General features: G+C 36.5%; 1 protein-coding gene across 1 annotated transcript; it reads right to left on the reverse strand.

Moving 5' to 3' along the window:
- Nucleotides 1-1,850: 1,850 nt before the first annotated feature.
- On the reverse strand, nt 1,851-18,867 carry LOC132271293 (phospholipase A(1) LCAT3). Its single transcript, XM_059772631.1, has 11 exons — nt 18,555-18,867; nt 16,924-17,015; nt 15,436-15,563; nt 15,114-15,249; nt 14,941-14,992; nt 8,744-8,844; nt 8,271-8,450; nt 5,518-5,675; nt 4,075-4,129; nt 3,682-3,735; nt 1,851-2,218 (listed from the first exon to the last, which is right to left on the reverse strand). The coding sequence occupies exons 1-11, from the start codon at nt 18,763-18,765 to the stop codon at nt 2,042-2,044; spliced, it is 1,344 nt and encodes a 447-aa protein (XP_059628614.1). The 5' UTR covers nt 18,766-18,867; the 3' UTR covers nt 1,851-2,041.
- Nucleotides 18,868-25,830: the final 6,963 nt, after the last annotated feature.

Here is a 25,830-nt window from a genome sequence, read left to right on the forward strand (position 1 = left end):
TTAATTACTTTCTGAGGATGCTTAATTCCAATTTTTCATATTACATGCATTATAATAAAACTTAACAAAACATTAATAGAATCTATTTAGAGCTTTTTCATAAAAATACAGTGCCCCTCATCAGAAAAGATTGCACTAACATCTCATAGTCATTGAGGATGACTGGAGCAATGCAGCCCAAAATCATTTTCAGCACTGTGTCAAGCCCTGTTAAAGGAGGTTGCGGCATCTGTTTCGCAAGTGTAGGGGATTAGATTCTAAAGTCTTTAGTAATTGTTTGGAGTGTTGGAGGATTATTGAATGTTGTGTAAAGTAGAGAATATTCCAGAGACACAGAGTTATATACATTTGTAAATATATAAAAGAGATTTTAGAAAGTGAATCTTAGCCGTTGATAATAATGCATTCTAGCCATTCACTGGGGAGAAGAATACCTATTTAGTAGCTCATTGGTAGCCAACAGGTCCTAGGGTGAGTGTATAGGTTAGAAGATGACGTGAGTGCTTCCCTGCCACCACAACAATAGTAATCGCACCAGTGGAGAAAACTCTAGTCCCCTCACAAATTGGTTTAGTTTTGAAAATGATTATTTATTTACTCAATAGCAGAATTAACAAATTAAGGTAAGTTATTGCCACCATGAGTTGTTTTCTTTAGGTTAAGGGGCTGATAGGTGTTACTGTTTAGACGATCAACTGTGTACTAAATTTTTTTTTTTTAAATTTTTATTATTACTTATTTTGAAAAAAAAAAAATTTTGTCATAAGTTCTCTCTGTTTTACCGTAAAAATAAATTTTAGTCAAATTAATCATGAGATAGCTCATGAGTAGCTCTATTACTCAAAATAAAAATAATAATAAATAAATTATATATATATATATATATATATATATTTGTTTTTTCTTAAAACGCGTGTATCGGCCCCACAACACACAACACACGCATCATTCAAGTCAAAAGTATGATTCGATTCGAAAACTCAAACTCAAGCACTTATCTTCCGGATCTCTGCCAATGCCTACTATGCCCACAAGACAAAATAAATTGTATATGATTGACACTAAAAAACATTTGCATTGTTGTAATTATTGTATTGAATTAGTAAATACATTTATATTATTGAGGGGTCAAGAGGGTGGGCCACCCAAGCCCTCGAAGTAACCTTTCCGATAATATGTCTTTTTCAATGGACTGATTTTGTGCCTCAGTTGAGCCTTAATAGCACTGAAATTTGGACTTTTAGCCCATTACTAAAACTTCTAACATATAAATATCACTACCAGCAAAAATCAGGACACAGTGCCATTGATTGATTAGTTGATTGCTGTAAGGAAGAAAATGGCAAGACAAGCAGGAGGCCCATTCTTTCATCAGAACCTTACCCCAATGGTACAATAAATATGATGGAACACAGATCCCGTGATGGCTTCAGCCTGCTAGAACTCCAACCTTTTTATTTTTTTTTTTAGTAAAGGTGCTTTTCTGAGGATAATTCCAATTTTTCACATTACATGTATTATAATTAAACTTAACAGAGAATTGGGACCACTTAAGATCTCGCATTAATATATAAGAGCAGTACTATATAACTAGTCAGATACTTGTTCATCTATACTTGAGGAACCATTATAGCAACACTAGGTCCGAAAAGCTTGAGATGAGGAAATTTTCCATTAAATCATGCAGTTTTTTTTGTATCCTTTTGATCCCTTGATCTACTATAGCATTGTTATGGATCAACAACACTGAGCTACTCCTGACATATAAAACGAATTATAAGCTCTCCACGGACCAAACAGAGCAATTTGCTGAATGAACGACGACTCTACTACAAATTTCGAACTGGACATCAAACTAAAGGAGTGCATCTCACATAGATTGGTAGGAAAACCAAATTTATAGTTTTATACATCACGAAGCCATTAATATGAACTTGTTGATAATATGTTGTTACCAAGAAAATAAGTAAATACTTGAACAAACGAAGACAATTTGGAATGATCTTTACACACACACACAACACACACACACAAAAAAACCTCAATCTGAATAGACATTCATTACTCTACTAGAAGTTTTGGAGGTTTTTGAGTGCTTGCTGACCTTCGGGCTAACTTCTAACCACTTCTGGATAAGCTGAAATACTGTTTTATCACATAATAGTTGCCGGTGAGTAGCAGCAACTCCTACCCTCTCCGCCGCTGCGAATCCATCCGCCTGTAGGATGTGTAAAAGAAAAGTTCAGTAAAAATAATCATATGGTAGGGGAAAAAAATATTACAAGAGCATTACGAATCTTCAACTCTTGCACGACAGTTATTATTTACAATAATAATGCAAAGAATAGCATATTTTTACGAGCAAAACAAACACACACAAGTTCATTCTCATGGGAATCCTAGGTTGATTTGCTTCTTTAAGCACATATCATTCCAGGTTGGTTGGGACCATGTAAAAATGGAGCTCTACTTCATTGGCATTTCTATTTTGTAACTGAAACTAGTTAGCATGCCCACAGAGGGGGCCAACTGGTGTTGGAGGAGTTCCAAGAATGAGTCTAATGTAAGGAAGACTCTGTGCCAGTACCGATTGGCGTACAAACACATGAAAAGAAGGGAGCAGAAAAGCTTGCCAAAGGTAATTTGAATTAAAGGACCAAAACAAGCTTTTGTATTTTGAGGCCTATCTATAGGCACCATTATGTTAATAACAAATTACCTTACTAGGGAAACCAGAGATGGAAAGAGAGGGAAAAAATAAAATAAAAATAAAAATATTAACAGTGAAAGAATTTTATTGAAACTCAACATGGAGGGAAGCACTTTGATTGACCAGAGAACTACAGTGGAATTGAGGCACTAAGCTTAGGAAGTATAGATATCTAGATGGGCTGCAGGCTGCTAATATGGTTTTGATCTGCTACATGTTCCATTTGCTTTCTGCCCCTCCCTAAATGATGCCTGGTGTTTCTCTCCACCCCTGGGGTTGAGCTTACTTGCCATTCCGCAACATTTTTTATGATAATTTTGCTTACCAACCAATAAATGAACAAGTAATGATGGGGAATGCATGTTCCCACCCTTACTTCAAATTTTCAGCAAAAAAATTTGTTTATGAAGGCCCACCAATATAGTTATCACCAATATTTCATAAATTTGGTAATATAAAGCATTATTTTTGGTGTTTGCACGGATTGACAATGAATTGATATCTTTTCACAATTTGTAATATTCTTCACCTGGAATCAGTCTGGGAAAGGTATAAGAATTCCTTTAGTCTCAGACAATTGCTCATCGAATAAGTGGTCTCTAGTTGGCTCCTACATGTACCATAGTCTTTGCACAGGTGTGACGTATGTGCCCGCGCACGCACACACACGACACGTGCAGTCCACAAGCATACAAGTATTAATAGTGGAATCTAGGTATTTATCAAACCTTTTTTCACTTATTTTCCTGGTTGACACGTTCATATCGTGTCAAACTTTGATTTCCATTTTCATGCTACACAATTAGTCTAATTTGAATAATTTTTAAATGCAAAGCTCTTATGATTCAAGGATAGTATCAAGCTGGAATTGGCTTGCTAACCCATGCTTTTTACTTTTTACACAAGATATGTATAGATAAACCCAAGATTATCCTGGAGATTGAACATAAATGAAATATCAGGAATAGCACCTTTGCAGATTCTGCAGGAACAGTTCCATCTCCATCCACATAAGAGTACTGGGGCTGTAAGACCAAAAATAAAAGATATTTAAGTACACACAGATGAAAATAAATATCAAGATATACTGCCTTAGATTTCATGACACATAAGGATAAAATTCAATGAAGTGTGTTCATCAATGCACAATTGGGACTCGGGAGTAATGGAGTGATTCATGGATGTAAAATTCAGTGAACTGGAACATGATCATATAGAGTTAATCATCAAACTTAGGTGACAATCATGTGAAGGTTCAGAAATCAGAGGTCACATGACTTAAAAATTTGGAACCTAGAAAATACCATCTTAAGTTGCCTCGTAGCAACTTATTAAGTTTCAGCAGTGAATATCAAATTACTTACCATCGTGTGGCATAGTTGGGACAGCTCTTCAATTGGAGAAGTTTCTGAACCATAGCTGCGAAAGATTTGTGTAGGTTAGATGTGCTTACAGTTCAGAACATTTGTGCAACAGAATGGTTCACTTATTTGTAATTATATATAAGCTAAACTCTATAGAACTAAAATGACATGATCATCATCCTGAATGGTATTAATATGTTTACCCATTCATTATTATAAAATAAGCTAAACTGTATAGAACTAAAATGAGGTGATGATCATCCTGAATGGTATTAATATGTTACTTTTCATAAGCATGGTAAGAGCTAATTAATGCTGACAAGTTCTTTGATTAAATGCGAAGCTCGCAGAGCAAGATTTTGAGACATTGGAGCAAGAAAGACTTGATAGAAATCAGAAAAACTGGGATCTCTCTCTCTCTCTCTCTCTCACACACACACAACTTCAGAATCTATTTTGCATAGTAAAGAACCTGTCATGTCTAGATAACCATATTGATATGAAGCCTATGAGAGAGGTTTGGGAAAATTATTGAACTAGAAGCCAGGTTGCAAAAGATATAATTATGCAAAGAGAATTTAACACTGATGCAGCTATTAAGAGTGAGAATAATTTTAGATTAGAGGCTATTAATGATTGGAAAAATAAAAAAGGAATCGTACAAGCTATAGGCTTCATATTCTGAAACAGCAGTTGGATTGTTTGTACATCTTATATGGTTAGATTCGTTCAATAATCTTTTCTGCAATTCTTATTGTTCTTTTAAGATTAGATCTTAAGGGATATATTTTGTTTTTTTCTTGGCTAGAAACTCACGTACCCATTTGCCCCTATGGGACTTGACCTCTCACCTTCCACTTTGGGAGGTAGAGGAGGTACCACTAGGCTATAGCCCTTAGTGGGATACATTTGCCACTTGCAAAAAAGCAAAACTTTAGATATGGATCTGGTTTTCAAAAGGGATTGGGATAAATACTTCTCTGTTAACTGCTGTAAAGTTCACTCTTCGCCACTAGAAACCAGAACAGTCATTTGCACAAGACATGACAGAATCAGTACACTGAGTGATTGATATGTTTAGTCAAAACATTCATAACTTTAAATCAGTGAACTTATATCGACTATAAACACATTATTTCTCACCATAAAACAAATGTGATGGTTCAGCTATTCAAGACGCACTTTTTGATATTCACCAGGAGATTGACATACATTTCTTTCTTTCTTTTTCTTTTTCCATTTTTTTTTTACTTTTTGAGAAGTAGGAGATTGACTTACGTTTAAACAAACATGTGGCCACTTTTACACAATTTTAACAAAGCTGCATTTCCATGTAAATAATTTATTTTATAGGCAGTATTTTAATACAGACATAGAGCCATTCCCTTTCAAAACCTTGACCTAATAGGCCTTCTCAATAAGATAACTGGTTCAGTTACATACCAAACATCAAAAGGTGTGTCAAATGATGTTCCAAAGATGTTATAGAAAGAAACCCCTTTTGGTAGTTGAGCGTTATTGACAATTTGGCGAGTGGCAGCAGCCCATTTGAGAATAGAGAAGTTGAAGGGTAGAGCTACGGTTTTCCCGTCATAATTCAGCTGCAATAATTGAAATAAATAAGGTGTGACAATAATGCAATATTGTTTAAATAAATGATGTTATGAAGTAGTCATGTTACTGCAAATACTAAGGTAACAACAAGAGTGTATCATCATGCGAGAAAAATATTATTTACAGAATAATTTAGTAGTAAATTGGTAATAACTTATGAATCATCTGCAGATGGAATATAACTTTCAGAACAAAATTCAAAAGTTCAATTTGGGCACATGGCTGTCAGTGTGGCAGTGAGTCTATTTGATTTACAAGCACAAGTAATAAAAAGAAGTTATGATCACCTTCTACGACGTTTGCTATTTTGAAATGTATTCTTTCTTCTTCATGTAAAAGATTAAATTCACGATGCAGCAATTCAAATTCCTTGTTTGGATAGGTCAAATATTATAAAAATAACAATCCTTGTTTCAATACTTTTGAGATGTGTGCTACATGATTACATGCCTCTCCAGATTCTTTTTCAGGCTTTTTAGTTTTTGAGAAGTATTGATTAATTAATTTTTGGTTTTATTTTTCACTATATTTTATTAATTTACTTTGTTTAGTTTGCCCTATTTCATTTTCTAGGATCTTCAGGCAACATATTTCAAAATATAAACATGTCTCTGTTTCTTTCTTTTTTGTTTCTTTTTTGAGTTATGAAGCTCACAATCCTAATATTTCATAGTAACACCCCCAAGTATCTATAACATAGCTTAAATTTCAATTTTATATATATATATATATATATATATATATATATATATATATATCTTAGTGGGGGTTTGCTTTTGTTTTTTCATATTTCAGTTTTATAATTCAGTCTATCCTGTTATGCCTATTATCCTAAGCATCGTCTCCTCAACACTTAATTCAGTTTATGTAACCATCCTATAACATATAAGAGCCAAACTGGCTCAATTAATATCCAGATTTGGTAATTATGACACCAAGAGAAAAGGGAGGGGGATGAGGAACCCTAGTTCTAAGGTTGCTACTGTTGAAATATGGCTTTTTTTTCCTTCTTAGTTGGTACTCACACACACATGCGTCCACCAAGGCTTGAACTCCTGACCTCCCTTTGGGAAGTAGGAGTCTGATACCGCTAGGCCACTGGCCTATTGGTGAAATATGGCTTCCTTTCAAAGAACATATAATTTTCTTTAATGAGTAAGTAAAAGCAAGGTGCTGATTCTCAACCAGAGGTTGAATCAACAAGAAAATAAGGAGATGCCATGCCAAACCCATTCAGTAAATTAGAGATTACTACACCACAATCTATGAAAGCAGATTTAAACAACTATTTAGAAATTTGGTTGCAAGTTCTTATGAGAGACTAATTAATCGATAAGATCATTTAAGGAGCTCACTAGCAAGTTTTCATCAAAGAGATGGATTTAATAGCAATAGAAATTTTGCTTGTAGTTGCTGCTGAATGCCAGCATAGTTTTAACTTCTAAACATATATGTCTGTCCAATCACTTCGAGTTTCCGATCACTTAGAATTATAAGGTGGAGGTCTTGAATTGGATTCCCCTCCCTTGAGGCCAGCCTCACAAGAATTTTTCCTGACCCAACGGGTGGGGACACCTCTCTAGTCAACAACAAGAAGAAAATATTTTAAAAAATAATAATCGAGAACTAGATGCAAAGCATTTTTTCCACAAAAAATCTGATACGTTAGGTCATTGAATTGGTGTATAGTGGGATCCCACACAAGGAAAAGCGAGAGAGAGAGAGAGAGAGATCATACACAATGTATGTCTCTACAAGGATCATTACCATGAACAGTTAAACCAGAGTCACTGTCAAATTCTACTTTTCTTGTGATTATTTCTTCAAAAAAATTCGAACTACTCTCTTGGGATACATAATGCATGGTATCCTTGACAAACATGCAAATGTTTCAATAAATGGGGGAACAGTGATAGGATGTGGAGTTACATCATACAATTTTTGTGATTTGTCCAGTGAAAACTAATAATTCTTAAAGGCTTGGATAGAGCAAATAATTATTTAGGTTTGATAAAAATCCTTGTTTAGATGTCGCAAATAGCTTAAAAGGGGCCCACTTTATCAATAGATAGGGTTGCACCTATTACACATAATCCTCAAGGCATGTAGCACATGAAGTAACCACATCGCAAGGTAAGAATAACAAGAATTCAAGAAACAAAAGCTAGAACTCGCAACATTCATAAACATCATTATTCATTATGATCCAGATCTTAAATTACCACCAAGGGGATCAACCACACTGTACAATCTTTTGTCACATATTCTTCAGATGGTTATCTCCCTCCTTTATTCTGTTCACAACTTTCTACGCTGCCTGATTATAATTATCATATATATATATACGCACACATATGTATCAACTAGATATGGTAACATGGTTCTGTGTAACAAAATTCATAATGAATAAGATTTTTTTCTTTTCTTCAGAGTTAACTTCAACTTCAATTTTTTTTTTTTTTTTAAATTCAATATGCTAAATTAAGAAAGCTCAGGTAAAATAAATGGAACAGAAGGAAAACCACACATCCAATGTCATAAATCAGACTGTTTTGCAGCTAAATAAGATTAAAAGGTAGTACCTCATTATTCCTCAATGCTTCATCGAACAAAGTAACACTTTCAGTTGGCCCATAGGATTCCAATTTAACTGAAGTTTCCTCTTCCTTTGGTTGTTTTCGCCACACCTGAATTTCAGGTTGCTTTTTCCACATGAACTCTGGATTTGGCAACATCTCATATATTGATGGGCACTCAACCAACTACACATGGAAGAAATTTTACTCACTTTAGGCAACATAAATGAAATAACAAATACTGAGGACCGTTTAATGTAAACAGTATAGAATAAATAGACAAAATGTTTCCTCATAGCAGGCAAAGGTGGTCTCGAGTGAAAGAATATAGCACAACTTTCTTAGTTATTGAAGTAACAAACTGATGAAAGTTCCAGTGTATACAAGTTGGAACGCTGCTTCTAGATATCATCCTATATGACAGCCTATTATGTCTTTTAGTTTCATGCAGAAAAACTTTCTTAGAATAGAGAAATTACCAGTTGATGCATTGTCCACCTTGACACAAAAAAGAAACTTTCAAAACCTTCAACAAACTGCAACCCAGTTAAGAGAGAATCATTGATGCATCCTGGTGCACCTGTTAGGCATATATTAGAATTGACAATCAAGCATTGCTTCCAAATACAACTTAATTCTACTCAATAAAGCCTTTTCTTAACTATTTGGGTTGGCGGCATGATTCCTGTTTTGCCATTCTGCTCTAAGGCCATTACCTCAGTCAAGAATTCCTTACGGACACATTAATAAAAACAATGATAAAACAAAACTGCTTAAAACGTGTAAATAATTCTAAGGAAATTTTCCAGGTCATCTAAGGAAATTCGAAGATTTGGAAATCATTTCTTTAATCAAAAAATAAATTCATTATGAATTATTTGTGTACTTTGCTCATAATGATCAAAAAAATTTTAAATTAAGCAACAAATATTATGTACTAAATCTGCTCTAATTAAAAATCAGAGAGAAAGCAGTGGGGCTTCTATATATTCACTCTTATAGTTTGTGCATTTGTGCTCTGAATAGGATGTCCCACAGGCTCCATTGCATAGTATGTAAAACTGACACCTATAAATGAATTAAGTCTTGAATTTTTCAAGTTACGATATAAGGCCTTTTAGTAAGGACCATAAAGCTTCAATCAGGGCATTCTATATTGAGCTAACAGTTCACCTGGTTTTATAGTTCATTAAAAGTCATTTGGTGGACAGTGTACCCAATCTTCTAAAGAAGCTACTGTTGGTGGGCCGAGCGTCCATTCTCCTAAAGTTTTTTCTGTTAGTGGGCCAAGCGTCCACTATTCTAAAGAAACTTATGTTGATGAGCATTTGGGGGTTAAGGTTGGACAGAACTGTGGATCTGGGTTGGGGTCTAACAGTTTCAAGCCCTTGTCTTCATTAGGAGATGTCTCAGGAGATGCCTTGGCTCCTTGTGCAACTGGTTCAATGAGAGCGAGAATCAAGGGAGATCGGAGAGTGAAGGAGCAGGTGCTAAGACGTCGTTTGCCTAAGAAAAAGGTTATCCTTCCTGCTCTTCGCAAAAAGTGGTCTCGAAAGGAAAAGCAAAAATGGGTGGCGTCTTCGCAGATGGGTTTTGACTCCGGTATGTTTTCAGTTCCTTCAGGTTCTCCCTCTCCTAAGATGTGTTCTCCTTTCTTGGGGGGGTTGACCACTTCTTTGGGACTGGAGTTGGGTGGTTCTACTTATGTTTCTTACTCTTTAGCTTCGGTGGGTGAGAGGGAATCTGTTTTGACCGACAAGCCGGATGGTGTTGCTGGGAATCGACTTGGCTTTTCTCGGAGATGTGATGGCTTGTGTGAGGGGGTTACAGTTTGTGTAGGTCGGGATGTAAAGTTGAAACTTGATGATGATACGGCCTCAATTCTGCTGAAGGAGTTACGAAACCATTTGGCTTCGAAAGGTTTTTTCTGTGATTCAGGAGGAGTTTTGACTGAGGAGGAGCCTGTTTCGCAGTTTTGTTCGCATTCTTCTTCTGTTCTTGATGATTGGGAGGAAGCTGCAGGTTCTTCTTTTGATGGGGATTCAGGCATGATTCCATGGGAAGACTTGGAACAAGCAGTGAATTTGGCTGTGCCTTTGGCTGTTGTCCCCCCCGGAGGGAATTGGACCAGTGCCTCGACAAATGTTGGGGTGAATGACACTGAGGAGGAGTGGGTGAGGGAGAAGGGTCTGGAAGTGGGCCCTCTGCTGGGTGTTTCTTTTGAGGGCAGGGTGGATGAGACGATGTGTCTGTTTAATGATGTTCTTAAATCTCATTTTCAGAAAAAGGAGGGCGATAAGGTGGGGTTGCAGGAGGAGAAAGGGGAGACAGTGATGCAAAGTCCAAATGACCTTATCACGTATGAGAGGAGAAATCGGGGGTCCAGATCAGGTGGGAAAGGTGGAGGAAGGGAAGGAGGGTTGGTTATTCCAAGTGTTTCCCAATGAAGCTACAAATTCTTTCATGGAATGTTTGGGGTCTCAATGACCCGGTTAGGAGGAAAGTAGTGAAGTCGGTTATTCGTAAAGGTGGGGGTCATGTGGTGTGCCTCCAAGAGACTAAGCTTGCTTCGATGTCTGACAGGATTGTGAGGAGTCTTTGGGATGGGAGATTTGTGGAGTGGATTGCTTTGGATGCTGTTGGTTCCTCGGGGGGGGCATCTTAATTATGTGGGATAACAGATGGGTGTCTAAAGTGGATGCTCAGGTTGGGAGTTTCTCTGTTTCATGTGTTCTTGCTTTGGCTGAGGATGGGGTTCATTGGGTTTTTTCGGGTGTCTACGGTCCTTCAGAGGACGGTTTGCACCATTTACTTTGGGAGGAGTTGGGAGAGATTAGAAGTCGTTGGTGTTTGCCTTGGTGTATTGGTGGGGACTTTAATGCTGTTCGTTCTCCGTTTGAGAGGTCAATGGGAAGTAAGTGGACATCTGATATGGAGGCTTTCTCGGAGTTTATTGATGAGTTTGGATTGATTGATTTGCCTTTGGTTGGAGGGCCATTTACTTGGTCCAGTGGCCGATCTCCTCCTACCCTTTCTCGGATTGACAGATTCCTTGTGTCCGGGGAGTGGGAGGAGAGGTTCTCTGATGTTGTTCAGGCTACATTGGCTCGTCCTATCTCTGACCATGTTCCGTTGATGTTGGATTGTGGCGGTTTGTGCAGTAGGAGCTCTCCTTTCAGATTCGAGAACATGTGGTTGCGGGCTGAGGGCTTTCTGGAGAGGGTCCGTCTCTGGTGAGAAAGGTATGGTGTGGTTGGCACCCCTAGTCATGTGCTAGCAGGCAGATTGCGTCTTTTAAAGGATAATCTTAAGACTTGGAATAAAGAGGTTTTTGGGAACCTTGAATGGAGGAAAAATTGGGTTCTAGCTGAAATAGCGGCTATTGATCAGATGGAGGGTCAAGGGGATTTGGTGGATTCTTTGAAGGCTAGGAGGGCGGAGTGCAAGGCGGAGTTTACTGAGATTGCTGTCTTGGAGGAGATCTCGTGGAGGCAAAAATCTCGAGCTTTGTGGCTTAAGGAGGGGGATCGAAACACTAAATTTTTCCACAGATTGGCTAATGCTCATAGAAGAGGCAATCATATAGGGAGGATTCGAGTCGAGGGGGTTATTTTTTGTAAGGAGGAGGAGATTCGCAAAGGATTCTCAGAATTTTTTGAGAATTTGTTCAACGAGTCTGTTGAGTGGAGACCTTTGCTCGAAGGGTTGCAGTTTGACTCCATTTCTGAGGAGGAGTGTTTGGGCTTGGAGTTGCCTTTTTCTGAGAAGGAAGTTCTGTTTGCTTTAAAGAGTTGCAATGGGGATAAGGCCCCAGGTCCAGATGGTTTTACTATGAGATTTCTTCTTGAATGTTGGGAAGTGGTTAAAGGAGAAGTGATGGGCACTTTCCATGTTTTCCATTCTCGGGAATCTTTTGAGAAAAGCTTGAATGCCACGTTCATTGCTCTCATTCCAAAAAAGGGAGGTGCTTTGATTTTCGCCCTATTAGCCTGGTGGGTTGCATCTACAAGCTGATTGCCAAGGTGCTTGCTTCAAGGTTGAGGAAAGTGTTGGATGGCATCATTTCGGACTCTCAAAACGCTTTTGTAGGAGGCCGTCAAATTTTGGATTCAGTCCTTATTGCAAGTGAGTGTGTGGACTCCAGATTGCGTAGTGGAACCCTGGGTGTTCTTTGTAAGTTGGACATTGAGAAGGAGTATGACCATGTAAGTTGGAGCTTTCTTCTGTACCTGATGGGGAGGATGGGGTTCGGCGATAGATGGAGGAGATGGATTCATTTTTGTATTTCCAGTGCTCGCTTTTCGATCCTTGTTAATGGTGCTCCTACTGGTTTTTTCTCTAGTTCAAGGGGCTTAAGACAGGGAGATCCCCTTTCCCCCTTCTTGTTCTTGTTTGTGATGGAGGCCTTTAGTAGATTGATAAGAAGGGCTACCGAGTTGGGTCTTTTGAGAGGCTTTCGGGTGGGCAGGGAGGCAGATTCTCAGTTGGAAATCTCTCATTTGATGTTTGCTGATGACACTTTAGTTCTTTGTGATGCGAACGTTTCTCAGATTAGATATTTGAGATGTGTTTTGATTTGGTTCCAAGTTGTTTCCGGCCTTAAAGTGAATGTGGGAAAAAGTGTTTTGGTGTCGGTTGGGGAGGTCCTTGAGATTGAGACTTTTGCTGATATTCTTGGCTGTCGTACTGGTTCATTTCCCATTTCTTACTTAGGATTGCCTCTGGGAGCTCCTTCGAGGTGTGTGGGGATTTGGGATCCAGTGGTGGACAGATTTAAGAGAAGGTTGGCGGGTTGGAAGAAGCAGTATCTCTCCAAGGGCGGTAGAGTCACGCTGATTAAGAGCACCCTCTCTTGTCTTCCACGTATTTTATCTCTCTTTTCCAGATTCCCTCTTCAGTTGCGGAAAGGATAGAGAGGTTGCAGCGTAATTTTCTGTGGGGGGGTGGAGGTGAAGAGTTTAAGTTTCATTTGGTGAGATGGGACCAAGTTTGCAAGCCAATTCGCAATGGTGGGTTAGGTCTCCGTAAATTGGTGCCCTTTAATAAGGCCCTCCTTGGGAAATGGTTGTGGAGGTTCGGGGTGGAGAGACATCGGCTTTGGAGGAGGGTTGTGGCATGTCGTTTAGGGGAAATGAGAGGAGGGTGGAGTTCTTTGGAAGTTAGAGATCCTCGGGGGGTGGGGGTTTGGAAATTTATTCGGAAGGGTTGGGATGATTTTTCCAAGCACATTCGGTTTCGTCTCAGAGATGGGAGGAGGATTCGCTTCTGGGAGGATGTGTGGTGTGGAGATGTGCCTCTTGCCCTCGCCTTTCCTCAGCTTTACAGGATTGCTATGGATAAGCAGGCCATAGTGGTTAACTGTTATCATCTTGATAATGGAAGACTGGTTTGGGATGTTCAATTTAGGCGTTCCTTTCAGGATTGGGAGATCGAGGAGGTCATTCGTTTCTTGGAGTTGTTATATCGCCAGAGGATTGTGGAGGAGGATTTAGATTGTCGGTCTTGGATTGCAAACTCTCAGGGGCGCTTTGAGGTGAGGTCTTTCTTCAAGTGCCTCTCTTTTGTTCCTGGAGTTCGTTTCCCTTGGAAGTCTGTTTGGCGATCCAAGGCTCCTCTTAAGGTGGCTTTCTTTGTGTGGACTTCGGTCCTGGGTAGGATTTTAACCCAGGATAATCTGAGAAGGAGAAGCCAGGTGGTGGTCAACCGTTGCTCTATGTGTCTTAGTGATGAGGAGTCTGTGAATCACCTTCTTATTCATTGCCCTTTGGCTAGAGAGTGTTGGGTTTTGATGCTTGGCTTATTTGGTGTTTCTTGGGTTATGCCTGGATCTGTTAGAGGGTTGATTGAGGCGTGGAGAGGTTGCCCTGTGGGGGCTCTCAGTCAGGATGCGTGGAGGGCTACGCCGCTTTGTGTGTGGTAGTGTTTATGGCTTGAAAGGAATAGGAGATTCTTTGAAGGAAAGGCTTTGTCGATTTCGGTGCTTAAATTCTCGATTATTTCTACTCTTTTTTGTTGGGTTTCAGGAAGAGATCATTGTTCTTTGGAGGAAGTAGTTGATTTTTTAGCCTCTTTGAAGGGTTGAGGCCTTTGTGGTCTTTTGTATTTGCATGGGTTTCGCTCCCCTTCTAAGCGTTTTTTTATAAAATTTTTACTTATCAAAAAAAAAAAAAAAAAAAGCCATTTGGAACTGTTTTCTAAATATATTTTCTACGAAGAAATGATTAAAACAATGTTAAATAATATAGCAGGAAATGTGAGCTCACAATTCTTATAACTTTTATCTTCAGCCAAAATTGTTATATTACGCTACTAACAATAAGTGATTTTTTTTTTTTTTTACATTCATTTTCCCATTCCAGTATAACTGCGTTCAACTAGACTTCCAGTCTTTGGGCTGGTGGGGCCAAAAAAAAAAAAAAAAGAAGCTAAATTGTTTGTGACACTCGGTAGAACCTCTTTTGCACAATTGATGGACTGATTATGACAATCGATTACCAAAACCACCTCATCTACCGGGAAAATAAAGTGACTAAAACCACCTTCTTTGTCATGTTCAGTTGTAATGTAAGCCATAGTTTCCAGGCTATTCTCAACTGCATTTCTCAAGTAGCTAACATAAAGAATTCAAATAAACATTCTTACCTAGCATGTAAAAATAGGGTGACGAAAGAATTACCTTGGAAAGGGCATGCGATGGAAATCCACTTACTCACATACTTGGAAAATACCTGACAATGAATAATTGAAATCACTGGTCATGCCTCTCATGGCACATAAGGAGTTTCTACTTTCGGCAAATTTTCCATGTAATTCAAAATTCAACAAGTCACCATGAGAAAATATGCTCACATCATTATGGAGTGACATGAAACACAACACTAACAATCCACCCATTGAATGTGAAATTATATTAACTTTTCTTCCCCCAGAAGCTTGGTACGCAGTATCCAACTTTGCTTTAAAGCCCTCCATTGCCTTGTCAATTCTGTCAACAATAAGATATACATGTTGCTCAGATGGTACGACAGTTTCACTGGAAACAAGCAGGGAAATATGAACATCAAATCATCTTAACAGTTGACTTAGGCTTTGGTCATGATGTATTTTCTAAAGATCATAAGTTACTAATCAATTTTTGGTACCAATATTTCAGCAGCCAAAAAGGAACTACCTATTGCTTTGCCGGAAGTCATAACCATATCCAAACAATGTAGTCCCTTTCTTGTACCCACATCCAACAAGCATATCAATCATGTCATGAAAATGGTATACCCCGGTCAAATGTACACATTTTACCCACTGGAACATCAAGAAAAATCTATATAAGAGAGTATATTTTCTCAGACGTAGATAACAAAATGAAAATACAGTTGACCCTCTTGAATTATTTTATAATTCTAATAAGTGATACTCCGTATTTATTTTAGGAAACAACTTGACACAGCATATAATTAATACTTCTTTGCTTAATGATAAATCTTCTCCAGAGAACGTATTATATTATTGATTGCATTACAATGTAAACAATGTCATAAAACAAATGTTATTTTTTTTTATTTATTTATTTTTTCTAACATGTCATATTTTGACTTACAAAACTCTTAAAACAATCAAATACACCAGGTAATTACCTATTTCACCAACATCTAATTCAATTTAAAATTAAGAGCATTTTTATAAGTTAAGAGAGATAAGTTATATATCGTCTATGAAGTAAATATTGTTGTGAGTATATGTATTATTAAGCCCAGGAAGCCCTTTCAAGAACCACAAAAACAAAGCAAAATATCACAAGCTCTAAATTATGAATTCACTTTTCTTTGTCTTCAAATGTTCTCCTACTACACCACTTCCAAACACACCACCAAAGGAAGGAACGAGCATTTTTCAATATTTTAAATTAAGCTTCCAATAATGAAAACCCCATGACTTCTCGCACATAATTTCAGAGCTTCTTCTGACCCAAATACATATCAAAACCTCACTGTAAATAATAAATGCAAACACAAATTTAGTGCCTTGACTTCTATTGTTTCAGAATCAATTTGACACAATAACCACAAACCGATCATGTTTTTCACTCCTCTCGATTCAACCCTATGTGTTGGTTACATCTTATATGTTGCAATTTACCAGTACAGCTCCGAAAGTATATAAGAGCAGAAAACCAAAAAGGCCAACAGCAAGCTCAGGAAGTGCACCACATAAGCAAAGAGCAATTTATCACAAGCTCTAACTTATAATTCTCATTTCTCTGTCTTCAGGTGTTCCCCTACTCCACTTCCACACACACCACCAAAGAAAGAGATGTGTATCCTTGCAGTCTAACACCATTGCAGTATATCTATGACATATTTTTTAAAAAAAAATTTAAGAAGAAAATGCAGGTCACTTGCCTTCAATCCAGAAGTGGATGTGTAAGAATTCTTTGATCCTATGTCCACTATTCAGTCTTTAAGCCATCCAAGAATGCAGAAATGTTTGGTCTAATGACTGTTGTTTACACTGAATGTTCTTTTTTCTATGTCAGGGTCTATTCTATTGTCATTGCATTTCTTATGGAAGAAACGGAGTGGAAAAATAATAAAAGGTCCTAAAGCAGTATGGATCACTTGTTCATGGACTCAAGAGAATGGCTTGGATAGAATTTATAACTTACCACTGAGGGATCTAAAATATCAATTGCATACAGTCCATAATCATCTTCAGGGACCACAATTTCAGTGCTATCATCCAATGATTCTGTATAACCTGAAAAAAGCAAATACACAACTTCAAGAATGCTAGAATAACCACAACAGAGGTCTCGCACACAAACCAATAGTTAAATGAAATACATTAATAAACATAACAAACCTACAATATGTAAACATAACAACTATCATTTCCCAAATAGTTGAAATTGAAGCATAGCATACTAAAACCAAGGTTTCTACGACTGCGACAGAGTTCAAGCCCAATGCTTGTCAATGCACAATTTAGATCGTTCAACCAAAGGAGTGTCCAACAGAGACCAATTACATGTTATAAAGACCAAAAATAAATAAATAAATAATAATAATGTGGAAATTTTGAATTTGTATTAACAAGAAACCGGAGGAGAAAGAACACATGGAATATACAAAAGAGCAGCTAATTTAAAGAAAAAATCTCCTAGTGATCCATAAAAGACTTTAGACTGAGAAATCCTCCCCAAAACCAATAAAAAGAAAAACATAAATTAAGGAAAGAATAATTCAATAACATCTGTTGTAAAGCAGCTCAAACCCAACAAATTAACACCTTTTGCTCTTCTTCCACACATTGCAGAAAAGACATAAAGGTGCCTCTTCAAACCACCATTTTTCATATGTTCACATAACTGTTCATCCAACTCCCTAGCGCATCAACTATAGAGCTCATCATCACCGAACACCAAAAGAGGATATCGAAAAGGGATCTTAAATCCCTTGCCACATCACGATGCAACAACAGGCGGCTCACCATCTCTTTCTCTCCTCTACACATGATACAAACGAGAACCCCAATATTCGCAAATCTTTGCTACATAGAAATTTCATTAATTTAGAATCTTAAAATGAAATTTCAGCTATCTTATGGCTTCCCATGGACACTGAATGAGAGATCCCCTTCTACCACACACACACACAAACAAAGTTTAACAACTCATGATATATTCAAGAAGAGAACTTGCCTCCAAACAATTAGTGAAAAAATCATTTATTTAGAAACTATCTAGCATTGAATTAGAGTCTTAAATTAAACATAATAGAATTATTGAATTATTTGGGAAAATGTATGAAAAGCTTTTAAGAATAATTTTAAAATAATAAAAATACAAAGACTGAGAAAGCACTAAATCACTAAATTTAGACTATATATTCCCTTGATTGACAATCAGGAAAAATGATGAGGAACTAAAAAACATTCAAGATTTTTTTTTTTTTTCTTTCTCAACTGGCAAATGGAAGTAAATCAAACCAATGCATAAAGAAATCAACATCAGGTCTGGCTTTACACTCTAGCTGAAAAACAACAACAGTTGTGCTTAGTTATTGAGAAAATTTAGGAAAACCAAAATTTTGGGTATTTAGGAACCAAGAAGAAAAAAAATACTCATTAATTTTGTTTATGCTTATTTCAAAACAAAAACAGCATAAAAACAAATAAACACTCAAATTTTTTTTTTTTAATTTTTTTTTTCCTTTCACTTCTTCTCAAAAACCAAGAGATTTAGCAGTAAACAAACTTTACAAATTCAAAACCCACATTAAGCTCATAGAGAGGTACCAGTTTTGCGATTATAGAGAGACCATATCTTCTTCCTGAATTCCAAATCAGCCAGGAGGATCCGGACCCATACCCGAGTCTCAAACCCGCGCTTCTTCTTCTTTGAATGCAGAATGGACCCCCCAATGCCGGAAACCAGCAGAACCGGGTCCCGGTCGGGGTCGTCGTCGCCGGAACTCCGGCCACGAAAGCAACAACAGTCTCCGATCATGATATGGTGAGGCTTACGCCAGAGACGGCGGAGATAGTTGTGGTTCGCCGGCGATTACACCGATTGGGTCTGCTGAGTTTTTTTTCCCAAGAGTGGCAGTGAAGAAGTAGTAGTTTTTTCAGAAGAGTACGGGAGTACACTGCAAATTTTGCAATATGCCCTTCTATGTTTTGCTTTTTTCTCTTTGTTCATATTATGTTTCTATTTTTCCTCAAAAGTACCCATGACTTTTGGATCAATTTAGTCAATGTCCTTTGGTTTTCTCTTTCTTTCTTTCTTTGTTTTTTTTTTTCTAAGTGTGTCCATTGTAAATTGAAGTAAGAAAATTAAGAATTAACTTATCTCATTATATATATATATTTTTTTAAGAGCCCTATATGTATGGAGTAGATTTGAAGCATACAACTTTAACAACACAAATATATCATTTAAATTAAATACCTAATATTCTTTAATTTTTAGAGGAGACAAATGTTACTAAACCTAAAGCTACTTGGTTTAACTATTAACTATTAACTATTAAAAAGTGCATTATCCCATAATTTTTAATTTGCATAGTTGATATATTATATCTCTCTATATGTATATATATGTATGTTCATACAAGAAAAATCATCTTTCTAACCGTGAGAGGCTCCCTTACCAAACTTTGAGGCTCTTACAAGGGGCTCACACCTCACACGGGACTTGCACAATAATTTTCAGAATTACATTGTAGTATATATGGTTGGCTTTGATACTAGGCTGATTCTATACCAAAAAATTAATCACTTTGTGAATTTTATCTAATGCTCAATATTTAACTTATGAGGTCTATACTTCCATTTCTCACTTCTTCATTTTTTAAAATAAAGAAAAAAGAAAATAAAAAAGAAAAACCTGTACCATTTCTACCAAATAGAGATATTAAGTGAGAGAGGGGGAAGATAACAAATTAGGGTGAAATGGAGGTACTTAAGTGAAAAAATGAATGAACAGTTGCATATTATAATACGACGTCGTTGACCCCCATCCCCATTCCACCTACTATTCTTTTTCGTTAAGTTATCGGTTGGGGAACCAACTTTCTTTCCATTACGTATGGAAAATCATTATCTTCTACGACCCGCTCCTTTCGAAGTCGTTGCAACTGTCAACATTTGACAATCCACCTCTTAATAATTTCCACATCCCAACAAAAAAAACACAAGCGGTATCCTAATTCATAAATTACCCCTATCTTTTGATAAAATTACGCAAAAGCATGCCGTGTCTCTAAGGCAATGGTTAGGTACAAATTGATTATAGTAGACTGTAGCGTACCAGATACTAACTACCAACCTATCATTAAAAAGGTCAAAGATTTAAAAGTCAAATCATTGTCACTTTATATAAATTGATAAAGCATCTAAAAGGATATACTATTTTATTCCACTATTATAATATTGTGTACTATTTCTAGAAAGACCCCAAATCATAGTGTCACCCTCTGAAAGCTACACATGGAAAACCCACACTCCAGCAAGACACATTATAGCTATAAAATAAAATTTTAAATTAAAAACAATAATAATGAAATGATAAGTACTTGTAGTTCTAATTTGAACCATATATGTGTTTCTAAATTAAAATTAAAGTTAATGATTTATTAATTATGTAGTATAAGAATATAAGTTCTTAAAAATATGACTATGACAAAATGTCAAGTTTTGAAATAATTATGGAGTATAAGTAAGTGGGAGTAGCAATAAACATTTTGCGAGTGTCATATTCGTTTTAAGATGACAAAAGAAATTACTATTGAAAAAAAGAAACACAATGCGTTAGTTTGTTAAGAATTTTTAAAAACTTTATTAAGCATGCTATCAAAGTCATTTCTTGAGTGATATGCACTTCATCTCTTTATATGAGAGGTAGAAGTTCCAACTTCGAACGAAGACAATACGTGTGCATTTATTTTATTAAAAATCAAAATATTTAAAATATTTTTCATTATAATGCTAGGACTAAAATATTGCTTGATAAAATTAAAAATTAAGCAAAAATAAAATACTATAAAATTTTGTTTTTGGTTGTACTTTGATACTTGTTTGGATTTTAGTGTTAACTGAAAAGTTAAATTTACATTTCTTCAAATTTTATGCCTTTTAAATGAATCTTATTTTACAAAATTGCGTCATCAAAAACACCTATTAGGTAATTGCTTCATTAATTCAGTGCTCATACTTAATTGAGTGGGTACTGTCATTTATTTGAAACTCCAATGATGTGTGTGGCTTAACGGCTCAAACTCTAAGAGTGAATGATTTTGTTTTTTTATTTTTATCATGTGACTAACATACTTATTTTTATTGAGAGTTGAAATCTCGACTTTTTATATTTTGAAAGGTAAAAAAATGTTGTTAAACTTAATCGATGATATAATTTTTATTTTTATTTTTATTTTTATGTATTAACACTCTTGCGGGAAAAAAAATTAAAACCTCTTCACCAACTTTTAATTATTTTTTTATTTTAAATTTTGCGATACAATTACTCCTACAAATAATACTTCCCATGATAAGGAAGGAGAGAAGAACAAAATAAACAGTACATCCAACCAAGAAAAATGCTTAGGTTATTATATAATGCATTATCACCTCGTAGTCTAGTGTATCTCATTTACCTTTCGAAGTGAATGGTGGGTTTCGTAATCTAATGGTATCTTATTTACCTTTCAAAGTAAATGGAGAGAGTTCAAATCTCCAAATAAACAAATTGAGTGTGTGAACGATGTATGTGCATGCCTGACCACCATCTGTAATAAAATATCCTCTGGAGGACTGGTAACTTATCAGTGGTATAACCACATTGGAAATCCCATTTCCAAATCCAAGGGATTCCAAATTCAGTAAAGAACAATAGGGTGGATTTCCCTACAGGAATATTATCCTGTCCTCGTAATTGAGGATGAAATTGTTGCCATGGCAAATATAATTGACTGATAGATTCGGGCAACATATCCAGATCAGGGCCAAATATAGCCCACCAGGGTATAACCCAGTTGGGGAAATCAGTCTTAACTGATTGAGGGCATATCTTGAAGAACCAAGAATGCCGATGCTTCGGATTTTGATAAAAGAACGAATATGTCCAAGCTGAGATATAATCCCAATAATTGTAACTGTGACCATAGGATATTTTCCTTGGCAAATTGGGATTTAATCCCCAGTCACTAGGCCGTATAAGCCTCTTAAAGATAGCTTTACTATAAGTAAGAGGACTATCTTTGGAATTCGGAAATTGCTTCGTGTGGTTAATCTCCACAGAGGAAGTTTCAGTAAGAATGGCTTCATAGATATATCTATGGCGACCATCCGGTGCAGCATATTGTTGAGTTTGGAAATATCTGGATTTGACTTCCCAAGGGTCTGGCATCCATTGCTCATCTTGAGAATCCAGTACCAATACTGTCTGAATATACCTTTGATTAGGTATCCATGGAGTTTCTTGTTCAAGAACCTCTTTCATGGTTGGTTTCTGTTTTTGTTGCTGGGTACTGCTGCTTCCTTTAGAAGGAGTTTTGAGTAGATCAGCAACATGCTCCAGATATGGAAACTGATCATCAGTGAGTGGTATAACCACTTTGGCCTTAGCCTTGTTTTTGCCACGAGCCTTTGGAGTATTACCCCGGCCCTGCCCATGGGGGGGCTGATTCATGAACCCTGCAAAAATTCACGAGTTAGAAAATCAGGTAAAGAATTAGAACTGCCTTTAATATATTCAATAGAAAAATCAAAAGCAGATAAATCAGCTTGCCAACCAGCAAATATCTGTTTGGAAACTAAATTTTTTACATCTTTTTCCAGTACTTGTTTAGCAGCACTACAATCAATGCGTAACAAGAATTTCTGATTGATTAGATCATCTTGGAATTTATAAATGCATTTAACCAAAGAAAGAATTTCCTTTTTTATGGTGGAATAATTTAATTGTGCATTTTTCCAAGTTCCTGAAGTGAAGCGAACAAGCTCCTCTGTTCCTGTAGTTGGATTTTTCTGTTTAAGAATGCCACCGTATCCAATATTGGAGGCATCTGTTTCCACAATTTTGAACCATGAAGAATTGGCTAGAGCTAAGCAAGGAATTTGTTTGGCTCTGAGTTTAATCTTCTGGACTGCCTTGGTGTGATCCAAAGTCCAAGGGGAAGGAGATTTCCTTAACCTGGTGTACAAAATTGCTGTGTCCTGTGCAAGATTTTTGTAGTGACTTCGAATATAATTCAAGCTACCCAGAAATCTTTGAAGTTGAGTTTTATCCTTGATTTCATCTGGAAATTTAGAAGCAAACTCAATACTGCGATCAATAGGTCTAATTTTCCCATCACAAATTTCATGACCAAGGAATCTGACCTTTGTTAAAAACAATTTTAGTTTAGGAGCAGAAACTACTAAACCACTTCGGTAAATGACATCTTTGAAAATTTTCAAGTGTTTATAATGTTGATCAATTGATTTTGAGAATATGAGAATATCATCAATATAAACAATAGAAAATTCAGTGAAAGGATTAAATATGTCATTCAAAATATGTTGAAATTCTGAAGGGGCATTTTTTAATCCAAATGGCATTACGGTCCATTCATACTGTCCGAAAGGTACGCAGAAGGCTATCTTGTACCTGTCTTCTTCAGTGATTTGTACCTGGTAATATCCAGATTTAAGATCAAATTTAGAAAAGATCACAGCAGATTGTAACCTATCTAAAAGATCTTTGATGTTGGGAATTGGGTATCTGATCCAACTTAAAGTAAGATTAAGTGGTCGATAATCAATAACCAATCGAGGAATTCCTCGTTCTTTTTCAGCATTTTTATTGACATAAAAAGCTCTGCAACTCCAGGGGGAGTAGCTAGTAGTGACAAGCTTTTTAGCCATTAAAGAGCTGATTTCAGTCTTACATAATTCCAAGTAGTCAGCCTTCATATGGCTGGGACTAGCTTTAGAAGGAATCATGCTATCGGTAAATCCCTTTACATAGGGTAAAGAAACAATATGCTTCTTTCTGGCCCAAAAAGCATTAGGAATCTCACTACAGATTTCTTTTAGAAAGTGTTATCTGAGTGACTTAATTTTCTGTTGCTCAGTGGGCTGTACCAATCGTTGATTAATTGCTAAGGTGGATACCTCCTTTTGCAAATAATTCAGTTGCTTTTCCTTAAAGATAATGTTATCTCTAAGAGCATTGATATGCTTATTTACTGGTGGGGTCAAGAACTGGAAAGTGATTGACTGACCATGTAAAGTAGAGCATATTCCATGAGAATCAATTTTCTCAATTGGCATAATCAAAGCTAAAAAGGGAGTGCCCAAAATAACTTGTTGTGCCATGTTTCTGATGAGCAAGAAAGTAGATGGGAGACAAATACCTTCTTTACAGATGAAAACATGATTAAGTTTATACTTAATCTGCATCTTACCGCCACTTGCACTGGTAAGGCCTTGAGTGGTTTTCTCAAAATATTGAGTGGGAACCAATCCTTCCTGTATGCAGTTCATATCTGCACCACTATCAACTAAGGCAATTGCATTAGTGATTGTGTACTCCTGATTAATTACCAAATTGATAGTTATATACCATTTTTGGTAAGTAACTTGATTCAAGAGTTGGAGATAATTGGGACCTTCGGATTGAGGAACTTCATCATTGGATGATGAAGATGGGATTGCAGATTTTGCTTTTAAAAGAGTAATCTCCAAATCCATCGTAGTCTGTCGAGACTTTAATTGACGAATTTCTTCTTTTAAAAGATTAATCTCCATTTTAAGATCAGGGAGATTAGCAGGACGAGAATTTTGTCCTTGGTGTTCTAATCTGCGTAGAACTTCTTTCATACTGTAATGATTTTCTGCTCTCAGAAAATCTGGATTATCCGTATCCTCATTAGATCGTGCCAGAGCAGAACCTATTTCAAAGACTTTCATCTTGATTTGAGGATCTTGGATATGATCTATAAGATCTAATAAGGATTGTTGTGTTGAAGTTAAAACATTTAAGCTTAACCCATTCATCTCAACAATTGCCTTATAATAATCATCATGTGCAGGATTACAGGAACATCTAGGGTTTTCAATCTCTGCTTCAGAGGAAGAAGAAGATTGTAATTCCATGACAACATCGCCGTAATCACTTGATGATTCTGGTTCAGAAGAACTAGTATTAAGTAACAATTTACTTAATTGAAGTCTCAGTTCCTCTTCTATGTGAAGACTACTGAGCTTTTCCTTAGTTCTGCATTTGTTCGCATAGTGGCCAATACGTCCACATTTGAAACATTTAGCCTCAGCCTTGGGCTTTCCTTTACCCTTTGCTTTAGGAATATATTTCCTTTTAGGCTTAGTATACTGTCTAGAATTATCCTTTTCCTTTGAATAATTCTTTTGTTTGGAATACTTCCTTTTATAAGGTTTTTCAACCTTATTCCTTTTCCTTGGTTTAGGATAAGATAAGGGAGTCTGGTAGGCAAATTGATCACAAAATTCACCTACTTCCTTTCGACCAGTTAATCTTTGGGATTTTAACTGGGATTGTAACTTCAGATCATTACAGAGAGCTAGACCTTCCTGGATTACAATGTTGACTAATCCACCATAGGTATAGTTTCTGTAAGGGATAGAGATACCATTATTCATATCTCTAAGCTTTTTTCTGATTCTTTCAGCAAAGAAGGTTGGTAAACCATCTACAAATTTGGCTTTCCAGTGCTCATGATTTGCATCATTGAATTGGAGAACCTTTGCCAAGAATACATCTTTATACCACCGGAAATGAGTTAAAGATGGACATCTTAGATTTTGTAGAAGTTCACGACTCCTTTCACTATTAGCACCTTCAGGGCCAACAAAATGTTGGATAATAGTGGTAATGAGTGTATAAACCGCATCAGGAGCAGGGCCTGATTGTTGAGTAGCTTCATCTTTAACAATCTTGGTGGCAGAAAAGATTTCAGCTTTCTGAATGTCAGTGAGAACATTGTCCCACCATCCTTTAAGAATTCCTGTAAAACCAGCAACGACAAATTTAGCAATGGTTGGGTCAGTATTGTTG

The sequence above is a fragment of the Cornus florida genome, unplaced genomic scaffold (genome assembly GCF_030987335.1).
Source record: "Cornus florida cultivar Cherokee Brave unplaced genomic scaffold, ASM3098733v1 CherokeeBrave_3.0.0_Hap2_Chr08, whole genome shotgun sequence".
NCBI lineage: Eukaryota > Viridiplantae > Streptophyta > Magnoliopsida > Cornales > Cornaceae > Cornus > Cornus florida.